General features: G+C 38.4%; 3 protein-coding genes across 4 annotated transcripts; 2 read left to right on the top strand and 1 right to left on the bottom strand.

Moving 5' to 3' along the window:
- Window positions 1-10,609: 10,609 nt before the first annotated feature.
- On the top strand, window positions 10,610-12,341 carry LOC141915404 (proton-coupled folate transporter-like). Its single transcript, XM_074806917.1, has 4 exons — window positions 10,610-11,569; window positions 11,663-11,746; window positions 11,934-12,090; window positions 12,188-12,341. The coding sequence occupies exons 1-4, from the start codon at window positions 10,642-10,644 to the stop codon at window positions 12,339-12,341; spliced, it is 1,323 nt and encodes a 440-aa protein (XP_074663018.1). The 5' UTR covers window positions 10,610-10,641.
- Window positions 12,342-12,653: 312 nt separating this feature from the next.
- LOC141903653 (ataxin-3-like) lies at window positions 12,654-15,720 on the bottom strand. 2 transcript variants are annotated; one of them, XM_074791879.1, is made up of 8 exons: window positions 15,693-15,720; window positions 15,107-15,271; window positions 14,722-14,858; window positions 14,481-14,635; window positions 14,266-14,404; window positions 13,587-13,807; window positions 13,359-13,510; window positions 12,654-13,281 (listed from the first exon to the last, which is right to left on the bottom strand). In XM_074791879.1, the coding sequence occupies exons 1-8, from the start codon at window positions 15,714-15,716 to the stop codon at window positions 13,273-13,275; spliced, it is 1,002 nt and encodes a 333-aa protein (XP_074647980.1). In that variant the 5' UTR covers window positions 15,717-15,720; the 3' UTR covers window positions 12,654-13,272. The 2 variants fall into 2 exon arrangements, with proteins under 2 accessions (XP_074647980.1, XP_074647972.1); XM_074791871.1 differs by having other exon boundaries at window positions 13,367-13,510.
- A 171-nt stretch (window positions 15,721-15,891) lies between these two features.
- Window positions 15,892-19,547, top strand: LOC141908621 (transmembrane protein 179-like). The gene is made up of 5 exons (XM_074798730.1): window positions 15,892-16,065; window positions 16,545-16,744; window positions 16,948-17,094; window positions 17,171-17,252; window positions 17,660-19,547. Exons 1-5 carry the CDS (start codon window positions 15,970-15,972, stop codon window positions 17,798-17,800), a joined length of 666 nt encoding a protein of 221 aa, XP_074654831.1. The 5' UTR covers window positions 15,892-15,969; the 3' UTR covers window positions 17,801-19,547.
- The last annotated feature ends 7 nt before the right edge of the window (window positions 19,548-19,554 follow it).

Genomic DNA, 19,554 nt, shown 5'->3' with positions numbered 1-19,554 from the left:
GAGAATACGGAGTTCCGGATCGGGAAAACAACATCACAGGAAATCATTGTCTTTGTCTGAGTTCCTCCACAGGTCAAGTGTCAATGTCTAATCATGTGACCTGGCTCTGACTTGTCTCTGCCCACACGGCAACCCACCCATTCTCCACCTGCCCGACCCCTGGCAGTGACTTGTCTGCCCACATGGCAACCCACCCACTCTCCACCAGCCCGACCCCTGGCAGTGACCTGTGTGCCCTCACGGCAACACACCCACTCTCCACCCGCCCGACCCCTGGCAGTGACCTGTCTGCCCACACGGCAACCCACCCACTCTCCACCCACCCGACCCCTGGCAGTGACCTGTCTGCCCACACGACAACCCACCCACTCTCCACCCACCCGACCCCTGGCAGTGACCTGTCTGCCCACACGACAACCCACCCACTCTCCACCCGCCCGACCCCTGGCAGTGACCTGTCTGCCCACATGGCAACCCACCCACTCTCCACCCGCCCGACCTCCGGCAGTGACCTGTCTGCCCACACGGCAACCCACTCTCCACCCGCCCGACCTCCGGCAGTGGTCTAAAGCCTAGCCTACATTGACACAGTGACTAGTGTCCATCTATCTCCAGTTCTAGCCAGTTGCCCATGTTCAACTTTGGAGCAACTAGTTATACTCAGTTACTGTCATATCCGGCGATGTGAACACTCTATAATCAAAAACACATGGTTGTAACTGACTAAAACAAAGCAATGAGTCACATGACTTAAGATCCCCTTGAGAATATTTGCTAGATAACACATCTCAGTTGCTGTCGATGTACGCGCTATGGACCTAGCGACTGGCATGAGCCACGCAGTTGCAAGTTTGATCAGTGTTTGTGAGTTTCAGCGGTAGGCAACCAGACCCTGGCGAGTGAGGATGTGTAGTAGTGATGTTGGTATGGTATGTATAAGGTAGGGGGCGGTGTGTGTAGAGTGTTAAGGCTAAAGGTACAGTTAGAGGAATATGAAAGTGTAAGTTTGGGTAATGCGGGGTCAGGATGTTTGGTGTTGTTGAGGTGAGGGTGAATTCAGTAGAATTTATCCATGTCAAGTGTCCAAGTGGCAAATTTGGAAAATTATTTTTTGAGTTATACCTAAGAAAATGGGCTTTTAAAATCGTTAGACCAGTCTTGTTAGATTGGCTAAAGAACTTAAATGGTCTTTGCCTAATCTTAAGTTGTAAGATTAGCTAAAGAGCTTAAATGGTCTTAGCCTGGTCTTAAGTTGTAAGATTGGCTATAGAACCAAAATGAGTTTAGACTGGTCTTAAGTTGTTGTTAGATTGGCTATTGAACCAAAATGAGTTTAGACTGGTCTTAAGTTGTTAGATTGGCTATAGAACCAAAATGAGCGTAGACTGGTCTTAGGCTGTTAGATTATTGTTAGAAGCAAAATCAGTTAGAACCAAAAATCAAAAAGACTGAGTGGCAAATTTGGAAAAATGGATTCAGGTCTGATCCGTATGATCCAGTTGACCTAGGATTATTTGATTAGAGTCGGACTCATTTCATGAGTCATTGATTACGTAGGGGGTAATAGATGGAGCCACAGTTTGTGCTTTGAACAATGGTGAGTGATGCTCTTAGCGTTTCACTCACCAGGAGAAAGTTCCCCCCCCCCCCAATAACTTCTTTAGATAGAAATCTCCAGATAGAATTCTGTTTTTGTCTTATTTCGTCTGGTATATATGTCTGGAAATGGTGACATGGATGGTGATAGGACAGTACAGCCTGGGTGATGTTGGGGTAGGCTAATGTGATTCAGAGAAAGTGGTCCGGTCCAGACTGGCATTACCTTCTTTACCTCCTTCCCGCGCTTACCATTCCAAAATCTCTATATGAGGTACATGGAGAATGATGCTATTTAGAATTGAATTCATCAATTCATTTAGAAATTGAAACTTGTTTCATGGAACAAATGTCACTGCAATTAAACAATATCATCAAACAATGATATGATTGTGATCGACTATAGTGAACTGCTGCCTTTTACTACTGGTTTTAAAAGCACTGATTGAGATGGATTTAAACCCAGTTCAATTACTATATTTCCTATATATATATACACTTACTGCTGGGTGCTACTGATACATAGCAAGGAGAGATAGAGAGAGAGAGAGAGAGAGAGAGAGAGAGAGAGAGCCATAAGAAAAAGAAAGAACATGAAAAGAGTCCCTACCTCGACTCAAAAAAAAGAAAAAATATAAAGAGTGGGGTCCGAGAGCAATTCGAAGGTTTAGTGTCCTGCTGGCCTAGATGGCGGGCAGGGGTCTATTCCTACCTCGACTCAAAAAAGGTGAGCTTAAAGCCACCAAGCACAAAAGTGGGTTCCGAAGGGTAGTCCACTGCTGGCTTAGAGTGCGGGCAGTGGTCTATTCCTACCTCACGTGCTTAAAAATGTTTGCAAAAAATGGCAAATAAGAAAGGTAATGAGAGTGAGTGAGTGAGTGAGAGTGAGAGAGGCTGAGTTTCATGTATCACTGCGCGTAACGTGATATGTATAAGAAATAATTCACAGAAAATCTTGAATTTTATTGTGGGTTCAGAGTCTCATCAGTTTGCTATTTGTAAAGCTTGTAGTCGGGTATAAACTATTCAGATATTTGTGAATCAGAAGATTTTGCCGTCATTTGCTTCATGAATCATCAACTTGTTAAAATGAATCATGTGACACACATGTAAAATACTGTTACTGATTTATCATTGTTTTGATGGTGTCTTAATATTCAATATCTTGCAGGTATCGTCTCCTAGTATTTCACATGGAATTAAGGAGTAGTTTGAGGGATTGGGAGGGTTGGAGAAGCATTGAGATGTCTAAAGGGAGCGGCCTGGAGGTGATGGACAGATGGACCGATCCCATCAATCACTCATCACACCCCGTACTGTCCTAGCTCCACCCCTTATATCACATCACGTACCTCCCAACCTTCCACAGACACCACCCCCGACCTCACCTCAACAACACCGAACATCCTGACCCCACATTACCCAAACTTAGACTTTCATATACTCTAACTGTACCTTACCCTATCCTTAACACTACACACACCGCCCCAACCTATACATACCATACCAGCATCACACCTGTACCGCCCTCTACCAGTAACCTTTCAATCCGTTATCATACACCTCCCTAACTATACATCGTACACTACCACATACACCCACCTCAAACAGTTCTATATCAAACTGATCATCTAATCCAGCCATATCAAACAACCCTGCATCATCCAACCTGATCTTACCTTATCACAATGTCCTATCCTACCCTAACGTGTCAACTCCCATACCCTTTCCCATTCCATACCCAAGCGCCATACTACTCATTCCCTCTATGATTGAATAAGTAGAAATGTTACGATGTTGTAGTTACACGGATGAGAATGATTCTTATCGCTAATGAAGATGAGAGAACAAACATTCTTCAAACTGAGGAGGAATAAGTGAATAAATGACTGCAGTGTTACACAGTCAGTGTTACATGTACATCAGTTATAACTCTATTAGACTGAAACAATGAGTGAAACTTCTCCAGTTTATAATCTGACACAAATCAAACTGCGTCAGAAAACATTTTACAACTTTCTTTTTTTTATCACTTTGGTTTCAGATGTGCTTCATACGTATTCATAAATAGAATGTGTTATCATTATTTCAGTTGTTACGATAAGGTTGATTCAGTGGTCGCTGTAAGGAACTCTGATCTATAGCTGTGTGTGAAGTGAGCTGAAGATGGATACAGTTACTTGCAGGAGACAAATTCAATAACTGTATAATGATTCTACATTTTGTTGTAGTTTGTTAGAAGATAAACTGAATTCTGATCCTGAACATGTATCAACTCCCCCATCAATATATTTCATGGTTTCCTGTAATAGAATCTGATAAATTGATGTCATTAAGAACTTGTTTTTTCAGTTCAGTGTTCATCATTATAATGTGAACGGTACAGGATGAATCTACCGATTCCACTGGTTTATTCAGACATGTGACGTATGTTGACAGAGACTAATTCAATAACAGTTTATCTGAAACACTTATTTCTTAGTTAATGATTCTCCAATTTGTTTAAATCTTTTAGGAGATAAACTGAATTCTGGTCCTGAACATTTTCAACTCCACACGATAACTGGTATGTGTATGACAACAGAATTTCAACAGTTTATTTCATGAATTTGATAAATTGAAGAATCTGTTATTTTCATTTCAGTGTCAATCATTGCTGGGGAGAAGTAGAATCTGATATAGAACTGATTTTCCCAGTCAGCTACACACATTAACGGTATGTATTACATGTTTATCGATGCCTCCTCATCATCATCATCATCATCATCATCTAGTTCTGCCTCATCATCATCATCATCATCATCATCTAGTTCTGCCGCCTCATCATCATCATCATCATCATCATCATCATCATCTAGTTCTGCCTCCTCCTCAGTAGCAGTGTGCATCCTGAGGAGGCAATCAGTCCTAGGGATCATTCATTTATTACGTACGCATAAGATATGAAATTTTCAACCCCCCCTTCCCCCTCTGTACGCAAAATCGGCCATTTTTTCATATACATTAAGCATTACAATACGCAATTGCACTGACCCCCCCTCTCCCAATGCGTACGTAATAAATGAATGACCCCCTATCCAATCACAGATTGCCCGCTCTGAAGGAGGTCAGGTGACGTTGGGTCTTTAGTTCAACTCGGTTTCGGCTTCTCGGTAACTGTTTGAGTTTGGAGCTGCGTCTTACCAGACTAGATTGGCTGACCAGCTTGTATCGTTAATGATTCTACATTTTGTTTTAACCTGTTAGGAGATGACCAATTACCTGCAGAAGACCAGGGATGACCAATTTACCAACTACCAGGGATGACGTATTGCCAGATGACCTGAAATAACCAATGGCGATAACAGATTGCCAGTATGATTGTATGATAGATTTTCTGTTTGTGAATGAACTTGAGAACAGTCATTGTCACCGTTCTTTAATCCTATCAGTTACAGCCATGTTTTGATAAAATATCTTGCACGATCACCTCTAAACCTCTTGCACAATCGCTTCTATCTCATCTCTAATAAAATAAATACTAATTTTTTATTTTAACTCTCATCAATCAAAACGTGGTTGTCATTTATAGAATTAGAGATTGTATACAGCTGGCTGATTGCAGTCGTGACTTAAGTCCAAAAGTGGTCTTAGATCGTAAGACTGGTCTTAGTTTGGTCTGAAGTCTAAGCCATGACTATGCAACTGGCCCCTGGTGTTGTAGAACAAGTTCACAAAAAACTGAAATCCCAGAATCTATTTTGTAAACCTGAATAAATGCATTTATTAATGTGTTGTGTTGTTTATTCAGCGCGATCTGTGGTGATTCAATCACGTGATCCGCTCAAGTTTTTTTTTATGTCAACTCCCTCCAAAACTCTGGATCCGATGTTATCCATTGTAGTTTAGACCATAGAACAGAGGTTTATGTTTAGTCAAACTTAAGTAAGTCTTAAACGCAACCTTCAATCTTAAGATTAGTCCCAAGTTGTTACATGTATATACATTGGTTGCAGTTGGCCTTAGTGAACAGCCATCCATTGCTTAAATCCAAGTTATCTTTAACAAGTTTGGATTTACATCTTTCTTAAGACTAGTTCTAAGTTGTTACAAAGTGATCTTTTATAACAACTTGGATTTACATCTTAAGACTAGTTCTAAATTGTTACATTGGTTGCAGGTTTGCCTTAGTGAACAGCCAGCCATTTCTTAAATCCTATAGCAACTTGGAACTAAGCTTAATTAGGTCTCGCAATTGTATTTAAGCCCTGAACACACTATGCGATTTTATTCGCATAGCGTCTGCGATTACAGATTTCGCAGAGAAATTTGCATAGTGTGCAGGGCCGGATACAGGGGGTTGCACCTGCAGCACGTGCGACCCCTTGAATTTGTCAAGTGCCCTTTTCAAAAGATTCTCATGAAAACGCCGTCCGGCCAGGTGTCACAACCCAAGACCCGTTAGGTTTGGTTTAGTGAAACCTATATATAATATACTAAACCTGAGACCCTCAAATATCACGTCTCTGATAAATAAACCAAATTTAAATAGGCCATCGACGGATCATTTTAACTAATATCTATATATTAGAACCATTTTGAAAGTACGTACACAAAATGCTTTTAGAGTCGGGTCTTAGGTTAAGGGGTCTTGTGGTTAATGACACCTATATATAATATACTAAACCTAAGACCCCCAAATATCTCGTCTCTGATAAATGAACCAAATTTAAATAGGCCATCGATGGATCATTTTAACTAATATCTCTATATTAGAACCATTTTAACTTTAGAGGAATCAACTGTTCATGTGTAAACCTATTTTACAGAAATCCATTCATAACTTTCCGAGTTATTTTGCTAATAAAAGGTTTCATGGAAACAAACAAAAAATAGATAAAAGGTGGCCAAACATAACCTCTTTGCGATACCGCATGAAGTAGCAGCTCAGATGGTTCGAAGACGAGATATTTGGGGGTCTTAGGTTTATGGGTCTTAGGTTTAGTATATTATATATAGGTGTCACTAAACCTAAGACCCGACTCTAAATCATTATTTGTGTACTTTAGACTATTCAAAATGGTTCTAATATATAGATATTAGTTAGAATGATCCATCGATGGCCAATTTAAATTTGATATTTGTTGGTAATTCTTGGATTTTTTGAACGCAACAATTGAGAACAGTAACGATATGAAACCAAGGACCGCATATATCTTAACCGCGCGTAAATGAAATCCCAATATTCATTAATTTTGAAATATCTAAGTATATCTTGAAGCTATATTTCCAATTTTCACAGAGGTTAAAGAGGGTTATTTGCAGTTTAGGCCTGCTTTAAAATTTTTTGAATATCTTTCTTGAAGACTGATCTGTACCCGCTTGAGTTTGAGATTACGCGCATAAGGGGTCTCCCACTGCGCACCGCCATTTCACCGAACATTGAGATTTACGAAAAAAAATCGCATAAATAAGATTTTATACTGGTTTGATATCATTAATATTGCTTCTTATGGTTATATATTACCTTCATTTTCGTATGTTTAAAAATGGACTTTGAGTGCTTTGAGGAATTCGAGTTTTGTAGCGATGGGAAATTGAAGGATTTCTTGTAAGAGTGGGGACGTTCTGTGTTGGTTGCATAGGTGGCCTAGTTGAGAGCCTAATTTGCTTTTCAACAGAATGTTCCACTCATGGATGGACACTAGAACAAAATCTAAAATTTTATATATTTTTGAATACGCGGCGCAGCTTTTAGTAGCTCAACTGGACGTTCAGCCCCTAAAACAGAATATCACATGGGGGACAGGATCCCCTTTAAATATAATATTGATATTTTATATCAGTCAGGTAATCTGGTCGATGTTTTCCAGCAAAAAGGTTGAGATTCAGTAAATTCGTCGTATGATCCCAGGATGAGGGATTACCGGAGAGAGATATGTGTTGAAATATGTCCTAAGCGTTTAAATTGACTGGCACATTTCACCATGGACTCTAAAACGTTTTGGGCCCATGATTTCACCGAACACAAAATCGGCGCTAGGCTGGACGGGCTGCATGGCGACAATTCCCCAACTGGGCCGTTCAAACTTCAAAGCAGGACAAACCGGATCCCGAAACCAGCTAAACTAATTGCCCCCGCCAAAATGTACAGTACAAACAAGATACGGATTATAATCTCAAAATATCCCCATGGAAAAAGTGAAGAAATCAAATTGCATTTAAAGATTTCTTTTCACAAATCTCAATGTTCAGTGAAATGGCGGTGCGCAGTGGGAGACCCCTTTTGCGCGTAATCTCAAACTATAGCGGGTACAGATCAGTCGTCGGGAAAGATATTCAAAAAAATTCAACGCAGGCTTAAACTGCAAATAACCCTCTTTAACCTCTGTGGAAATATAGCTTCAAGATATACTTAGATATTTCAAAATCAATAAATATTGCGATTTCTTTTACGCGCGGTTAAGATATGCGGTCCTTGGTTTCACATCGTCACTGTTCTTAATTGTTGCATTCAAAAATTCCAAGAATCGCCAACAAATATCTGCATTTCATTTCCTTTAAAATGGTGTATAAATTAAGTTAATCGAGCAAGGAACTGCAGAACTATATGATATTCAATCTAAACTTATGTTTTAAAAATGAGCGCAAATTATCGCAACAATGGGGACCTCGAGGGACCGCCACAAAATGGCGCCTAGAAACTGGAAACTTCTTTATTGCCAAAAAGGGTACACTATATTGAATCAATTGCCAAAAGCCACGTTCGTTATATTGCCATAAAGGGTATGTTATGTTGCGAAAAAGAGCACGTTAATTTGAAAAATCCTGTTATGGGCAGAATTAATCTCCAAAATGAGGGCGCATTCAATCACATTACCGTGCTGAAGAGCTCTGACAGGGCACGACTCAAAAGGGCTAAAAAATAGTCGGCTCAAAAATATGACTAAATAACTATCACATTCAAAAAGGGGCACATTCAAATTGCAATGAATACTAAAAGTGCTTTGTTATTGCCTGAAATTCAGACAAGGGTATTTTTTGGGTTTCAAATTTTTAACTGATTCTAACCTTGGTGGCTTCGTACCTTCGGTGCTCGCCTCGTCGTGGTAATACAAATCCGGACAGGTACCCTCTTGAATGAGTGCTACACCTTGAATTTGGGCCTAGATCCGCCCCTGGTGTGTTCGGTCAGCTGCAGGCGATTTTCACGTGCGATCCGTCGCATGCGAAAATCGCACCGATCAAACATGTTTGATATTTTCGCGGCGAATTTAATCGCAGCGAATATTTTCGCACAGTGTGTCCGTGAGATGCGAATTTCGCCAAACCACTCGCATCGAACCAATCAATGACGAGCAACAACAACAACAATTTTAAGTTTTTTGGACCCAGCCATCTCTGATCACATGACCCCAAACTCCGCATAAGGTCGCCAACAGCTGATCGCATACGTAGGTGTGTCCTCTCTGCGCTGTGCGATAAATTCGCAGCGAAAATCGCATAGTGTGTTCGGGGATTTAATTTGAAACTGATACCAGGCACACAACCCGCACGTATCTGATGGCCGGACCACGCATAAAACATAGCTCTCATTATGTGCGCCTTGGATTCATCCTCGCTTGCCAGGGGTCCAGTATCACTCCCGAACTCGCTTCCACCAGCCCCCTGGCCTCATGAAGCGTGATTTCATTACTGGCGCTGTTGCGCATGACGTCATATATCGATTTGCAAAATACTTCTTTGTTCGGTAAAACGTTCGCTGATTGGTCCATTTAACGGGAAAACCAACAGAAGTCTACTGTCGGTTTGTTACAAGCGCTGTGATTGGTACGACCGGATTCTGGTCGGCTAGTAACGACTCCAACGACTCGTGAGGTCAAGGGGTTCGGGGAACAGCTTTAGCGTAGTGGGTTCGAATCCCTTGACGGGTGAAGATGCCTTGGATTTTGAACGAAAGAAAAACTAATTGCGTTTCTGAGCCTCTCTGAGAGACATTCAGTCAAGAAACATAATGTGATTTATTCATTTGTCTAAAGTTAAAACATACACATGCAACACACAGAATCATCTCAATCAAATCCACTGTTCTAACTAACATATATCTGAGTTTTCAATCATCATTATCCAGGAGATTGCACCCTTTAGTACTTTTGGATAGGAAAATATATGCCCTTTTTCCATTTTTTTTTGTGACGCCCATGTGCCTTTCTTTTTAAATGTGCCTTTTTGGAAAGGATATTATATATGCCCTTTTTCTGCCTTAGCCATGTCCCTTTTTTCTTTAAAAGTGCCCTTTTGGAACGTTTTTCACCTTGTGGAAGTAACAACGTCAAATTTTGATAGAGAAAAAATAAAATGGCACTTTAAAATTCAACCGTGTCGGGCGAAACAGTCGACACGGTCCAAATCCGCCCGAGAGCAGCGATGCGTAATTTTGACCGTGTTTTGATAAGCGGTTGACCAAGTTGGCGAGGACACTTGATAATCTGAGGCCGGTCAGACCCGATCGATATCTTCGTCTATTTGATCTTTGCCCGATCAAAACAACGATATTTCAGTCTACTTTCCCAGGTCACAAACAGTTTCCTTCAGTACATTTCGTATAGAGATCCACTTTCAGTGGTTAAAGGTAACGTAATTTTTCATTTACTTATGTGGTAATTATCTTACCTGTATCCACACATTTGTGAGGTTAGTTTCGAGTTAAGTTAGTTCATTTTTGAAATATTTAACGCTGTAGACAAATTCTTACTTAGGAAATTAATCCTATAAGAAAAGAATATTGATGAATTTATCGTACTTAGGATTATAACCACAATGGAAGGAGAGAGTTCACCACTTCTACCGAGGCGTCCGAGGATCCAAGAAACCGAAACAACTGCCGTTCATGATGGGTCCTTAAACACTTCCGTGGTGAGATTACCACCTCATCTCCGTCGATCTGATAGCGTTATTTTGCCAACCAGGAAATGCGTGGTAGAACTTATCATCATTTTATTCTGTGCAGCCACCACCGGGACTAACCCTTTAAACCAACAATACATTTATTCTAGGCTAGGAAACATGTCTTATTCGGCAACAGATAACGAAACGTGCTTTGCAAATAAATCGGACCCAACTTATCAAAAAATAGCACATGTTCAACAAGAAACATCGCGTTGGTTACAATACGTGACATTATGTAGCACGGTACCCGTTATTTTCATCGTGCCATTTCTGGGCGCTTATTCCGACACGGTCGGGAGGCGTATTGCACTGGTAATCCCGAGCATGTTCTCTTTGATAAAGGCAGTAATAAGTGCGTTTATAATATTCTACGATTTGCCAGTTTATACGTTGCTAATACCATCGTTTATCGAAGGATGTGGTGGCGGAGTACTCGCCATTATGATGATTTCATTCGCTTACATATCCGACACGACATCACCGATGGAACGGGCACTGCGTATCACGATCGCTGAAGGACTGACATTGTTTTCGGCTGCAGTTGCTCAGGCCGGATTTGGATTCTGGATTGAAGCCTATGGCTTCCTATGGCCGTATATATTCCTAGTATGTCTGATGTTCGTAAATTTTGTGTATGTACTGTTCTTCGTACCTGAAACACTAGTTTGTGATTACAAGAGACGGTTTTCGTTTGTCCACCAAATAAAAGAGATAACCGATGTCTTTAAAGAAAATGCTTTTGGTAGGAGAACTAAATTGATTCTCTTGATTATCCTGATTTTCGTGGATCTCATGCCGTGGAGCGCCTCAAAAGGGATAACTTTACTCTTCTGCGTTAACCAACCTTTATGCTGGGGACCGAAGATGGTAGGGGTGTATCTAGCAGGGACGGTTCTCATTAAATCTCTGATGGGAATTGGTGGAGTCAAAACGTTGGAGTTGTTAAAGGTGCCGGAAATTTGGATTGCACTTATCGGAGTAACATCTAATATGGCCTCTATGTACGTTAATGCTTTTGCATATCGAGACATTGATATGTATTTAGGTAAATTAAAGGCCCTCAGTTTCTATTATTGATCTTTTGAAAATTGATAACTTTATCAACATTCATCGATATATATTTGTTATGATTTTACAGTGAGTGTCGTCGGTGGACTATCGATGCTGGCTGTTAGTATGTTCCGAACTAAAATATCACATCTAGTGCATGCACATGAATTAGGTGAGAACAAGGAGAGAATAGTTGTGGACTAGATATCCACGATAAAGAATCACCAAGAAAATATGTCCCTATCTGTACTCTTAAGTTTGCGGGCCACGAGTATTATGCAAAATTGTATTGAAAAAGTCGGTTACAAATTCAGTTCCAAATTTCACTTTAGCTTCATTGAATTTGGTATTAATTTCAGGTGCTATATATGCAATTGGAGCAAGTGTTGAAGCTACTTGCACACTGATAGGAATGGCTGGATCACAATTCATCTATCAGAAAACAGTAACATTCGCGCCAGGATTAGCATATTTCGTGATCGCATCGACTATGTTAATCGCCTTCGTCATTGTCATGTAAGACGTAACCTACTCGAGGTCTTTTCTTATCAATAACAAATAAAAGTTTTTTTTTTCAGTTTAGCTATGGAATAATATATCGCAATCATTTCAGAGTTTATGCGGTATACGAGAAACATACAGAAAAACGACTACATGAAGCGATAGAAGCTAGTATCCAGGAATCAGTCGATAGCGAAAGGAGCTTAGTATCCATGCAGGAATCAGTCGATAGCGATAGAAGCTGGTATCCAGGAATCAGTCCATAGCGAATGATTTTAAGACGTAAATTGTGTAAACATGTAACTGACAATGAAATTCAATAGACAGCACATTGTTTTGGTTAATTTTATCAGGGATTCGAATCTTTTTCAGAGTTTCTGCTCGACATTTTTTTCTAAAGGGAAGGGTTCGATCCTCAAAATTAATTTATTTATCAAAGGATAAAAAAGCCATAATCTCTGGTCGTACGAGTGACAGCAACAGCGAAAAGATGTTCAGAAACGAATAATTCAAGACACCAAAATATCACCCCCTTGAACCTCCAAATCAAAGATAACCACAACAAAATTTTTCCTGTAAGATTTTATTATAAACGTTAATTTTATCAAGAGATTTTTCAACCAATAAAAACAAATAATACAAAAGTATAACGCCTAGTTACATGTACTGACCTTAATAATAATCTCTGCATAATATGTATGAATTATCATTAAGGTGATCATTATTTCTTCCCTGAATGAAACCCACTGTTCTATCAACAATACATCACATGTATCACTTGCTATTCATTCCAAATTCACTAAGACTAAGTAATCTAGATGCATCGATAGCGATTTAAAGAGCGACATATATTGTAATGCATTCAGAAACAACTGTTAAAGTAACTGCTATATTTAAAGTGTTTGTTTCTCAGTATATGATATAGATACAATGGCTGCAGATCCAATAAGCACATTTCAACTTGCTGTAAAGCATTGATGTCTAAGACTATGCATCTTATCGCAATAATTTTCAATGCATTAATATGTAGGGTAATACAATAGTCAATGTTCATAGAGGCTCATAAAATGCACATCTTAGCAATTACAAATCATTGAAGCAGAGATGATGTAAGGCACCAGAAATGTCACCTCTCGGTGAGAGGTCACGTAGATTCTAGAGACATTTTGATAGCAGCATCCAGCATTTCCTTTTCAGTCATCTCCTCTACAATAAATATAAATCAAATACATAAGAAAGGATTTTCTGTTTAATACATAGCGTCAGAGTGAATGCACACTTACAAACCAACCTGGATCAGCCGGAGTGACAGATTTTGAAGTACTTGGACTAGTCTCTACACTAGTATCCAGATTACCGAGATATGCTAAGCGTTTCTCTCGTAAATCTTCCAATGACGGACCATTAACAGGTTGAAGCTCTTCTGAATTATTAACTACAAAATCAGAGGGACCTCCAACGATGAATATCATTATACGACAAGCCATTATCACGATTCAAGATGATTTTACCTATCGGAGTCGCGTTGAAACCCTCCATGCTCATCTGTAGAGCTCTTTGTAGCTCCTGCTCTTCTGCTTCGTCAGCGGTCAAACGCAATAAACTTTGCAATGATTTATCTTGTTTACTGTCCTCTTCCATACTAACTCTCATTGCCTCCTGTAAATGGTCATCATCTTCCATACTCTGTCTGAGAGCACGTTGAAGGTCGTCCTGTGATACAGCACCTGCACTAGAAAACATACAACCCTAATCTAATCATTTCAAACACTATAATTCTGGGTCCTGGTAATTAATGCCAAAACAATGATTAAGACAGTATTTAGCAACTACAGAAGTGAGATTACCCGGTAGTGTATAGAGGAATTATTACATTTTTTCACATTGTCATATTCAAGTTCCAAAGCAATAAGCCTAAATGAAGGGGAACACAAAAGATGCATGCATAGTGTACTTCTAAAAAAAAGTAAAGCAGAAAGAACCTTTTGCAGAAAAGGACATCAAAATCTTCTGTACACAGAATTTCATTAAAATTTCACACACTTTTGAAAATTTTCAAATTTTTCACCACCAGTACTTTTCAAGGAAATTTCAACTTCCAATTTTTCACAATAATATTACCCCTACAACTGGTAATTTCAATGTCATGGAATGAAATAACTTAAGATTTACTACATTTGCATAGATTACCTTTGTCCAGCTGTACCAGACGATTGTTGAGCGACATGAATCAACTTTGGATTCACTTTCGGTACTGCTGCCATTGTCATGAGCAATTGATCTGCCTCACACTCCGGCAAAGTTCCAACAATTAGAAATATTGAATAACCTAGAAATGAAATCAAAGCTAATGCTCATCATCAGTTCCGTAAAGAAAATCATTGCAGCAGATCGCGGGATGATACCTTCTTGTTGTAGTTGAGCCAACAATAATTTCAGATGCGTATCTGATACTAATTCAGGACCAGTCAACAACGAGTTGAGATTGAACCATTGATGGCCTAATTTTCGAATTGTGAACCAGTGCTCACGAAAGTTGCATATAAATGCATTTTGCGTACTGAAAATAGCAGTTAAATAAATGATAACATTGTTGTTTATGCTTTTCAAGTTGAAGACGATGCATTTTAAGAATATTGATTATACCAAGGGTTACTCCTAGCGGTAGCAGCAACAGGATCTTGACTGTTATAAGGAATTGTATCTATATTCCAAACTCCAAGCGCATTACTAATTACTTGGATTGAAAAGAAGCCACTGTCATCCATATTAGTAGAAGGTTGCTATAAGAAAATGGTCAATATTCAAATTAGAGTTGAGAAAAAGATTATTTAAGTGAAATATAACATAAAAAACTAGAGGCTTGGCTTTACAATCCCTTACACTACCATGCTTGCTAGATCCGATTAGATTTTGGTAAGGGTGAGGAAAAGTTCTAGGCAGGGTAGGAATGATATATGGTGTGTATAAGAGAGAGTAAAGGTGCAAGTGACTTATTACAACTTCTCAAAATAACCTAAAGTAAATTAACCTGTAAAAATTGTCTATAATCATCCGAATCAATTCCACCTTCAGCCATCTGCTGTCTTTCTCTTTCATCCAAACCTTGGGCAATTTCAGCTAAATCCACAGCGGTAAAATAATGACCTTGCAATAGAGCATTCAAGCAATGCTGTGCACAAAGTGAACCTTCTTGCTAAAAGATTTACAGAAAAAAGACCAAAACAGATGATTATTTAACAGCACTAGCAGCATTGAGAATCATCAGCACTGCATCAAACAACAAAGATCTTCCTAAGGAGTCGACACAATAGTCCTCTCCATATGCTGGAATTTTAAAGGGGTTGCATTCATTGTTTAGTGTATGATATTGTGGCTGCTAAAGTAGCAAGGTGTAAATCCGGGCACTAGGCAGAGATCTCAAGAGTCAAGCCAAGGGTCGAGGGAATGAAAAACGTTATCCGCATTTTTGGGTTTTGATCATGAATGTTTCCCATATCATCAAATACTTATGATTCTTTGATTCTAAATGTAATAGTTTATCAAATGACCAGCACTTAATATGAAAGCGTGGAGCGGAACAGTTGAAACTATTTGAAAATATTCAAGATATTTACTTTTTCGTGAAAAATGGTCTCCATATTGAAACATAAGTCAAGTAGTAGGCAAGCTCCGAGAGAATCCGCAGGTCGAGGCGTTTTAATGGAGCCACCCTTATTCAGCGCGTTCGGTGATCATATTTCGGGATTCGAAACCGACTCGAGTTGAACATGTCCCGAGATTGAGATATATTCTGACATCATGCTGCATAGCAGTTTTTGTAGGGTAGTTCAATGGGTTTCGACAACACCACTGTTTTAAAAGCTACTCCTTTCGCCTAACCTCGCCGTGAAGATGGGTTTAGATTTTCCACTGTTACTGCAGACTGCGCTGTACTATTTTGCAGCATTTCTGGGTTTAATCGTGTCTATATCCACCGGTGTAACGATGGTAAGAAAACGGTTCGCTGTAGTAGTTAGTAGTGCACTCTCTTCCTCTCCTAGCCCCCAACAAGAAGAGAACAAATCAATCAACTTTATTTATCAATTCTTATAAAATACTGTTCTGCAAGTACAGTGTTCATGATATCTGATAAAATGCTGAATTGTATTTTATTTTGTGTTACTCTTTGCTTTGTTTATATTCACAATCTAATATAATAATAATGGGATTTTGGTCTTTACTTACAAGTTACAATCAATCATTCATATGATGTCAAGTCTTAAGAAGTAGCAGGGAGGGGAGGGTCTGGTTGACATGGAAAAGAAGCCTTTTTACTTATGGTGCTAGTCATTGATTGGATCCATATTTGTCATTATACAACGACAAGACCCCTGTGTCGTGGTGCTTTTAACTGTTAGGCCTACATGTTAATTAGTTCTACATGTATAGAACAACAATATTGAATTGGCTCATTCTATTTTACTCAGGTGCATTTGAATGGTGGATGTGTGCTCTATAACGGATTAAAGTGGATCAATCGTACATCATTTGAAGTTGATTCAAAGATTAACACCGATGATCAGTGTCATTTCGTCATCTATTTCAATGTGTTTGCTTGCATAATCTATGGACTAGGAATGGCGTTTTATCACACAGTAGCGATGTGCAAAAGAGATAAGGATATCGGGTAAGTTTCCATGCATTTTGCTCGTTTTTAAATGAAAAAGACATTTTGTATGACAGATCGATTTATTCATTCTTAGTGTAGAAGCACAGTTGATAATATCTTACATTCATTGATAACGGTTTCAGGATATTTATCAACTGTAGAATTATTTATAGTAGAATTATTGAAGATATTTTGCATTTTGTTTCCTTTTGTACTTATAGGACCCAGATGTGGGTGATGCCATTTCTTTTGTTGAATTCACTTGTTGCGGTCATACAGTTCATCGCCTCGTGTATCATGAGTGTTGGATTTCGACAGTGGTGTGCTAATATTTTAGATGGCAAAAAGATCGGAGCACCAATAGATCAGTGAGTAACTTCCTGCAGTGTTCAATGACCTGAATGTACCGGTAGGGCCTATTTGATTAAATGCTTTGTGTTTTAGGTGCCGTGATTTTCAAAAGCTTGAACACCCACCAAAAGGCATGTATGTTAAAAGAGCTTATGATAATACGGTCGCAGCAACAGTAAGTAACAATGTTCTAATAGTTGAGCTACATCAATGGGGAACTGCAAATGCTACTGTGGTGATGGAGGATTCCACTTATGGCAAGGATCCACCAGGTTCGCTAGGTGTTTCGTATTCAATTTCAAATCTTCAAATTCTTTTAAATCAATTGTTAATGAAAATACCAATCACTGATTAGTAAAATGAATTTGAGATACATTTGGCGCATCCTGTGATAATTTATGGATTCGGGGGCCTCAAAATCCAGTTGAAAGTTGATTGAAAATGAAATCATTTTAACAACATAATGATAATAATGAGTGCTCATTACACCCTCCGGCGGAATAGCTGGTTTTGCAGTTCCCCATTTACCTGTTTACTTATTCAGACTTTACTAAAGCCTGCAGTATGATGGATTGATTTCAGACCTGTTCATGGATAGTATGTATTGTATGGTTAATGTTAGCTGTTCTCAGTATATTGAGATACTTGAAGAACCGACGTATAAGAGAAGCTGGGTATTATCAAGATGAAGAGATAATCGTTGAGGAGGAACTTGGTGCCTAAATTGTAAATATTGTTTATGTGAATGTAAACTGTTCAGTTATTGTGTGTACATAAGTGTGATGAAAAGTTTTAATTTGCTTGACGTAATGAGTCAAATAAGTTAGTGACCTAATCATCGGTGTTAAGCTTTCATAGTTGGATAGTGATACTAAAAAACAGTCAGATTGTTACTGACTAGTCACATGGAAATCATCCTCTTGTCAGTAAAACACTAATGTAAAATTTCCTTAATCCACATTGTTTGGTACAGTTGTTTAACTTCCTGATTATGTCTTCCAAAACATCATTTGTTATTATCCGAAATCTTGCTGGTTATTCTATTTCTTACGAAATTCTAACTTTATCAGTGAAATTTATATAAAAATTAATTGATTTCGACCTACCGGTAACTAGCAGACTTTTGATGATTGATCTTTTTTAATTGAAAAAAAAAATGGTTGAGGTTGATTGTTTTGTGGTGATTTGCTGTTTTACCATTTTAAGGTTTTGGATGACAATATACCAATTGAAAATTCAAAAAAAATCCGTGTTAAATTTTCAATGCAAGATATTTCTGAATTCATAATAGCTATTCTTCTGAATTCATAATAGGCCTATACTATCGAGCATAACTGCCTCCTCTCACATTGGAATCTCTAAATTAAATATCCGTCCAGTTCTGTATTCTCATTTCCATTAATTAAGGCTTTAAATTGAGGAAAAATGGTACCCTATAATTTTCTTTATAGAACTATGCTTTTATAAACTGTAGATATTGTTTCCTGAAAAGATAACAGCTAAATTTTATGGTTTGAGGCGGTAAATCTATTGAAATATGAATCTATGTCCTTTATTTTTGCTGGAGTCATAATTGTGTATTGTTTGTGCATGATTGATATAAATTTTTGTCATAAAGTCATATGCTTACAATATTCTTGCGAACTTGTACAAATCTTAGCCTTTTTAACTGACTGTTTAACTTCTTATTTATTTGATCCTAGTTATGCCATTGACTGTTAAATGTAGTGTTAAAGTTGCTCAAACATTTTGATACATTCATTTTAATGTGTCTAGTATTGTATTGTAGGGTATATAAAATAGGATGAGAAGATACATTTCATATATTAATAGTTAGTATGTATATATGTATATTCATTGTCAAATGCTTGATGGTAATTTGGGAAGAAACCACCGATTTTGCAACAGTTGTCTCATGAATAATGAATCTTTGCAATTCTTTTGCTATATTTATTGTCTGGTTCTTGGAAATTGGTGGTAATACAATGACTACAAGTCTGTCAATGGTGCCATCATCACTCCAAAAGTGCCATTACGCATTTACGTTAATTTCAAGTTTTGGACTGTTTCGTTTGTGCTCCTTTTTTGAGTGGTTCAATTTCTATGCAAACTCTTGTTTTATTTTGTTTTTATATGGAAATAATATATATATATATATATATCAATAATTTCTTCTATAAGTGAATGACTTCAGTATTCTTTGTATGGTTGGGATATAAAAATCATGTCCAATGATGATTGACTTGGAATAACTCCATAGAACTCAAGTGGAATTATCGCTTAACTGTAACACAAACCATTGCGACCGAAAGTGTCGAATCCAATTATATTGTTTATATCAAATTATTGCCAAAAATGACTGGTCCCAGTTGATAATAAGAGTAGAAGAAGTCTATTTTAGGTCAAAATTCAGTTCAGTGTAGTTGAAATCCTGCCGAGTAAAGCACAATAATATGTCAATGAGGATATTACGACCG

Source organism: Tubulanus polymorphus, chromosome 1, assembly GCF_964204645.1.
Source record: "Tubulanus polymorphus chromosome 1, tnTubPoly1.2, whole genome shotgun sequence".
Classification (NCBI taxonomy): domain Eukaryota; kingdom Metazoa; phylum Nemertea; class Palaeonemertea; order Tubulaniformes; family Tubulanidae; genus Tubulanus; species Tubulanus polymorphus.
The sequence above is the reverse complement of the archived record's forward strand: the minus strand, read 5'-3'. Positions and strand labels throughout refer to the sequence as shown.

Bases quoted from the DNA above. Each gene is read 5' to 3' on its own strand.
- LOC141915404 (XM_074806917.1), top strand. From the start codon at position 10,642: ATGTCTTATTCGGCAACAGATAACGAAACGTGCTTTGCAAATAAATCG. The intron at 11,570-11,662 runs GTAAATTAAAGG...ATGATTTTACAG, and splicing joins AGACATTGATATGTATTTAG to TGAGTGTCGTCGGTGGACTA. The intron at 12,091-12,187 runs GTAAGACGTAAC...CAATCATTTCAG, and splicing joins ATCGCCTTCGTCATTGTCAT to AGTTTATGCGGTATACGAGA.
- LOC141903653 (XM_074791871.1), bottom strand. From the start codon at position 15,716: ATGGAGACCATTTTTCACGAAAAA. The intron at 15,272-15,692 runs GTAAATATCTTG...TAAATCTTTTAG, and splicing joins AGACCATTTTTCACGAAAAA to CAAGAAGGTTCACTTTGTGC. The intron at 14,636-14,721 runs GTATAATCAATA...TGCTATTTTCAG, and splicing joins ACCGCTAGGAGTAACCCTTG to TACGCAAAATGCATTTATAT.
- LOC141908621 (XM_074798730.1), top strand. From the start codon at position 15,970: ATGGGTTTAGATTTTCCACTGTTACTGCAGACTGCGCTGTACTATTTT. The intron at 16,745-16,947 runs GTAAGTTTCCAT...TTGTACTTATAG, and splicing joins AAAAGAGATAAGGATATCGG to GACCCAGATGTGGGTGATGC. The intron at 17,095-17,170 runs GTGAGTAACTTC...TTTGTGTTTTAG, and splicing joins ATCGGAGCACCAATAGATCA to GTGCCGTGATTTTCAAAAGC.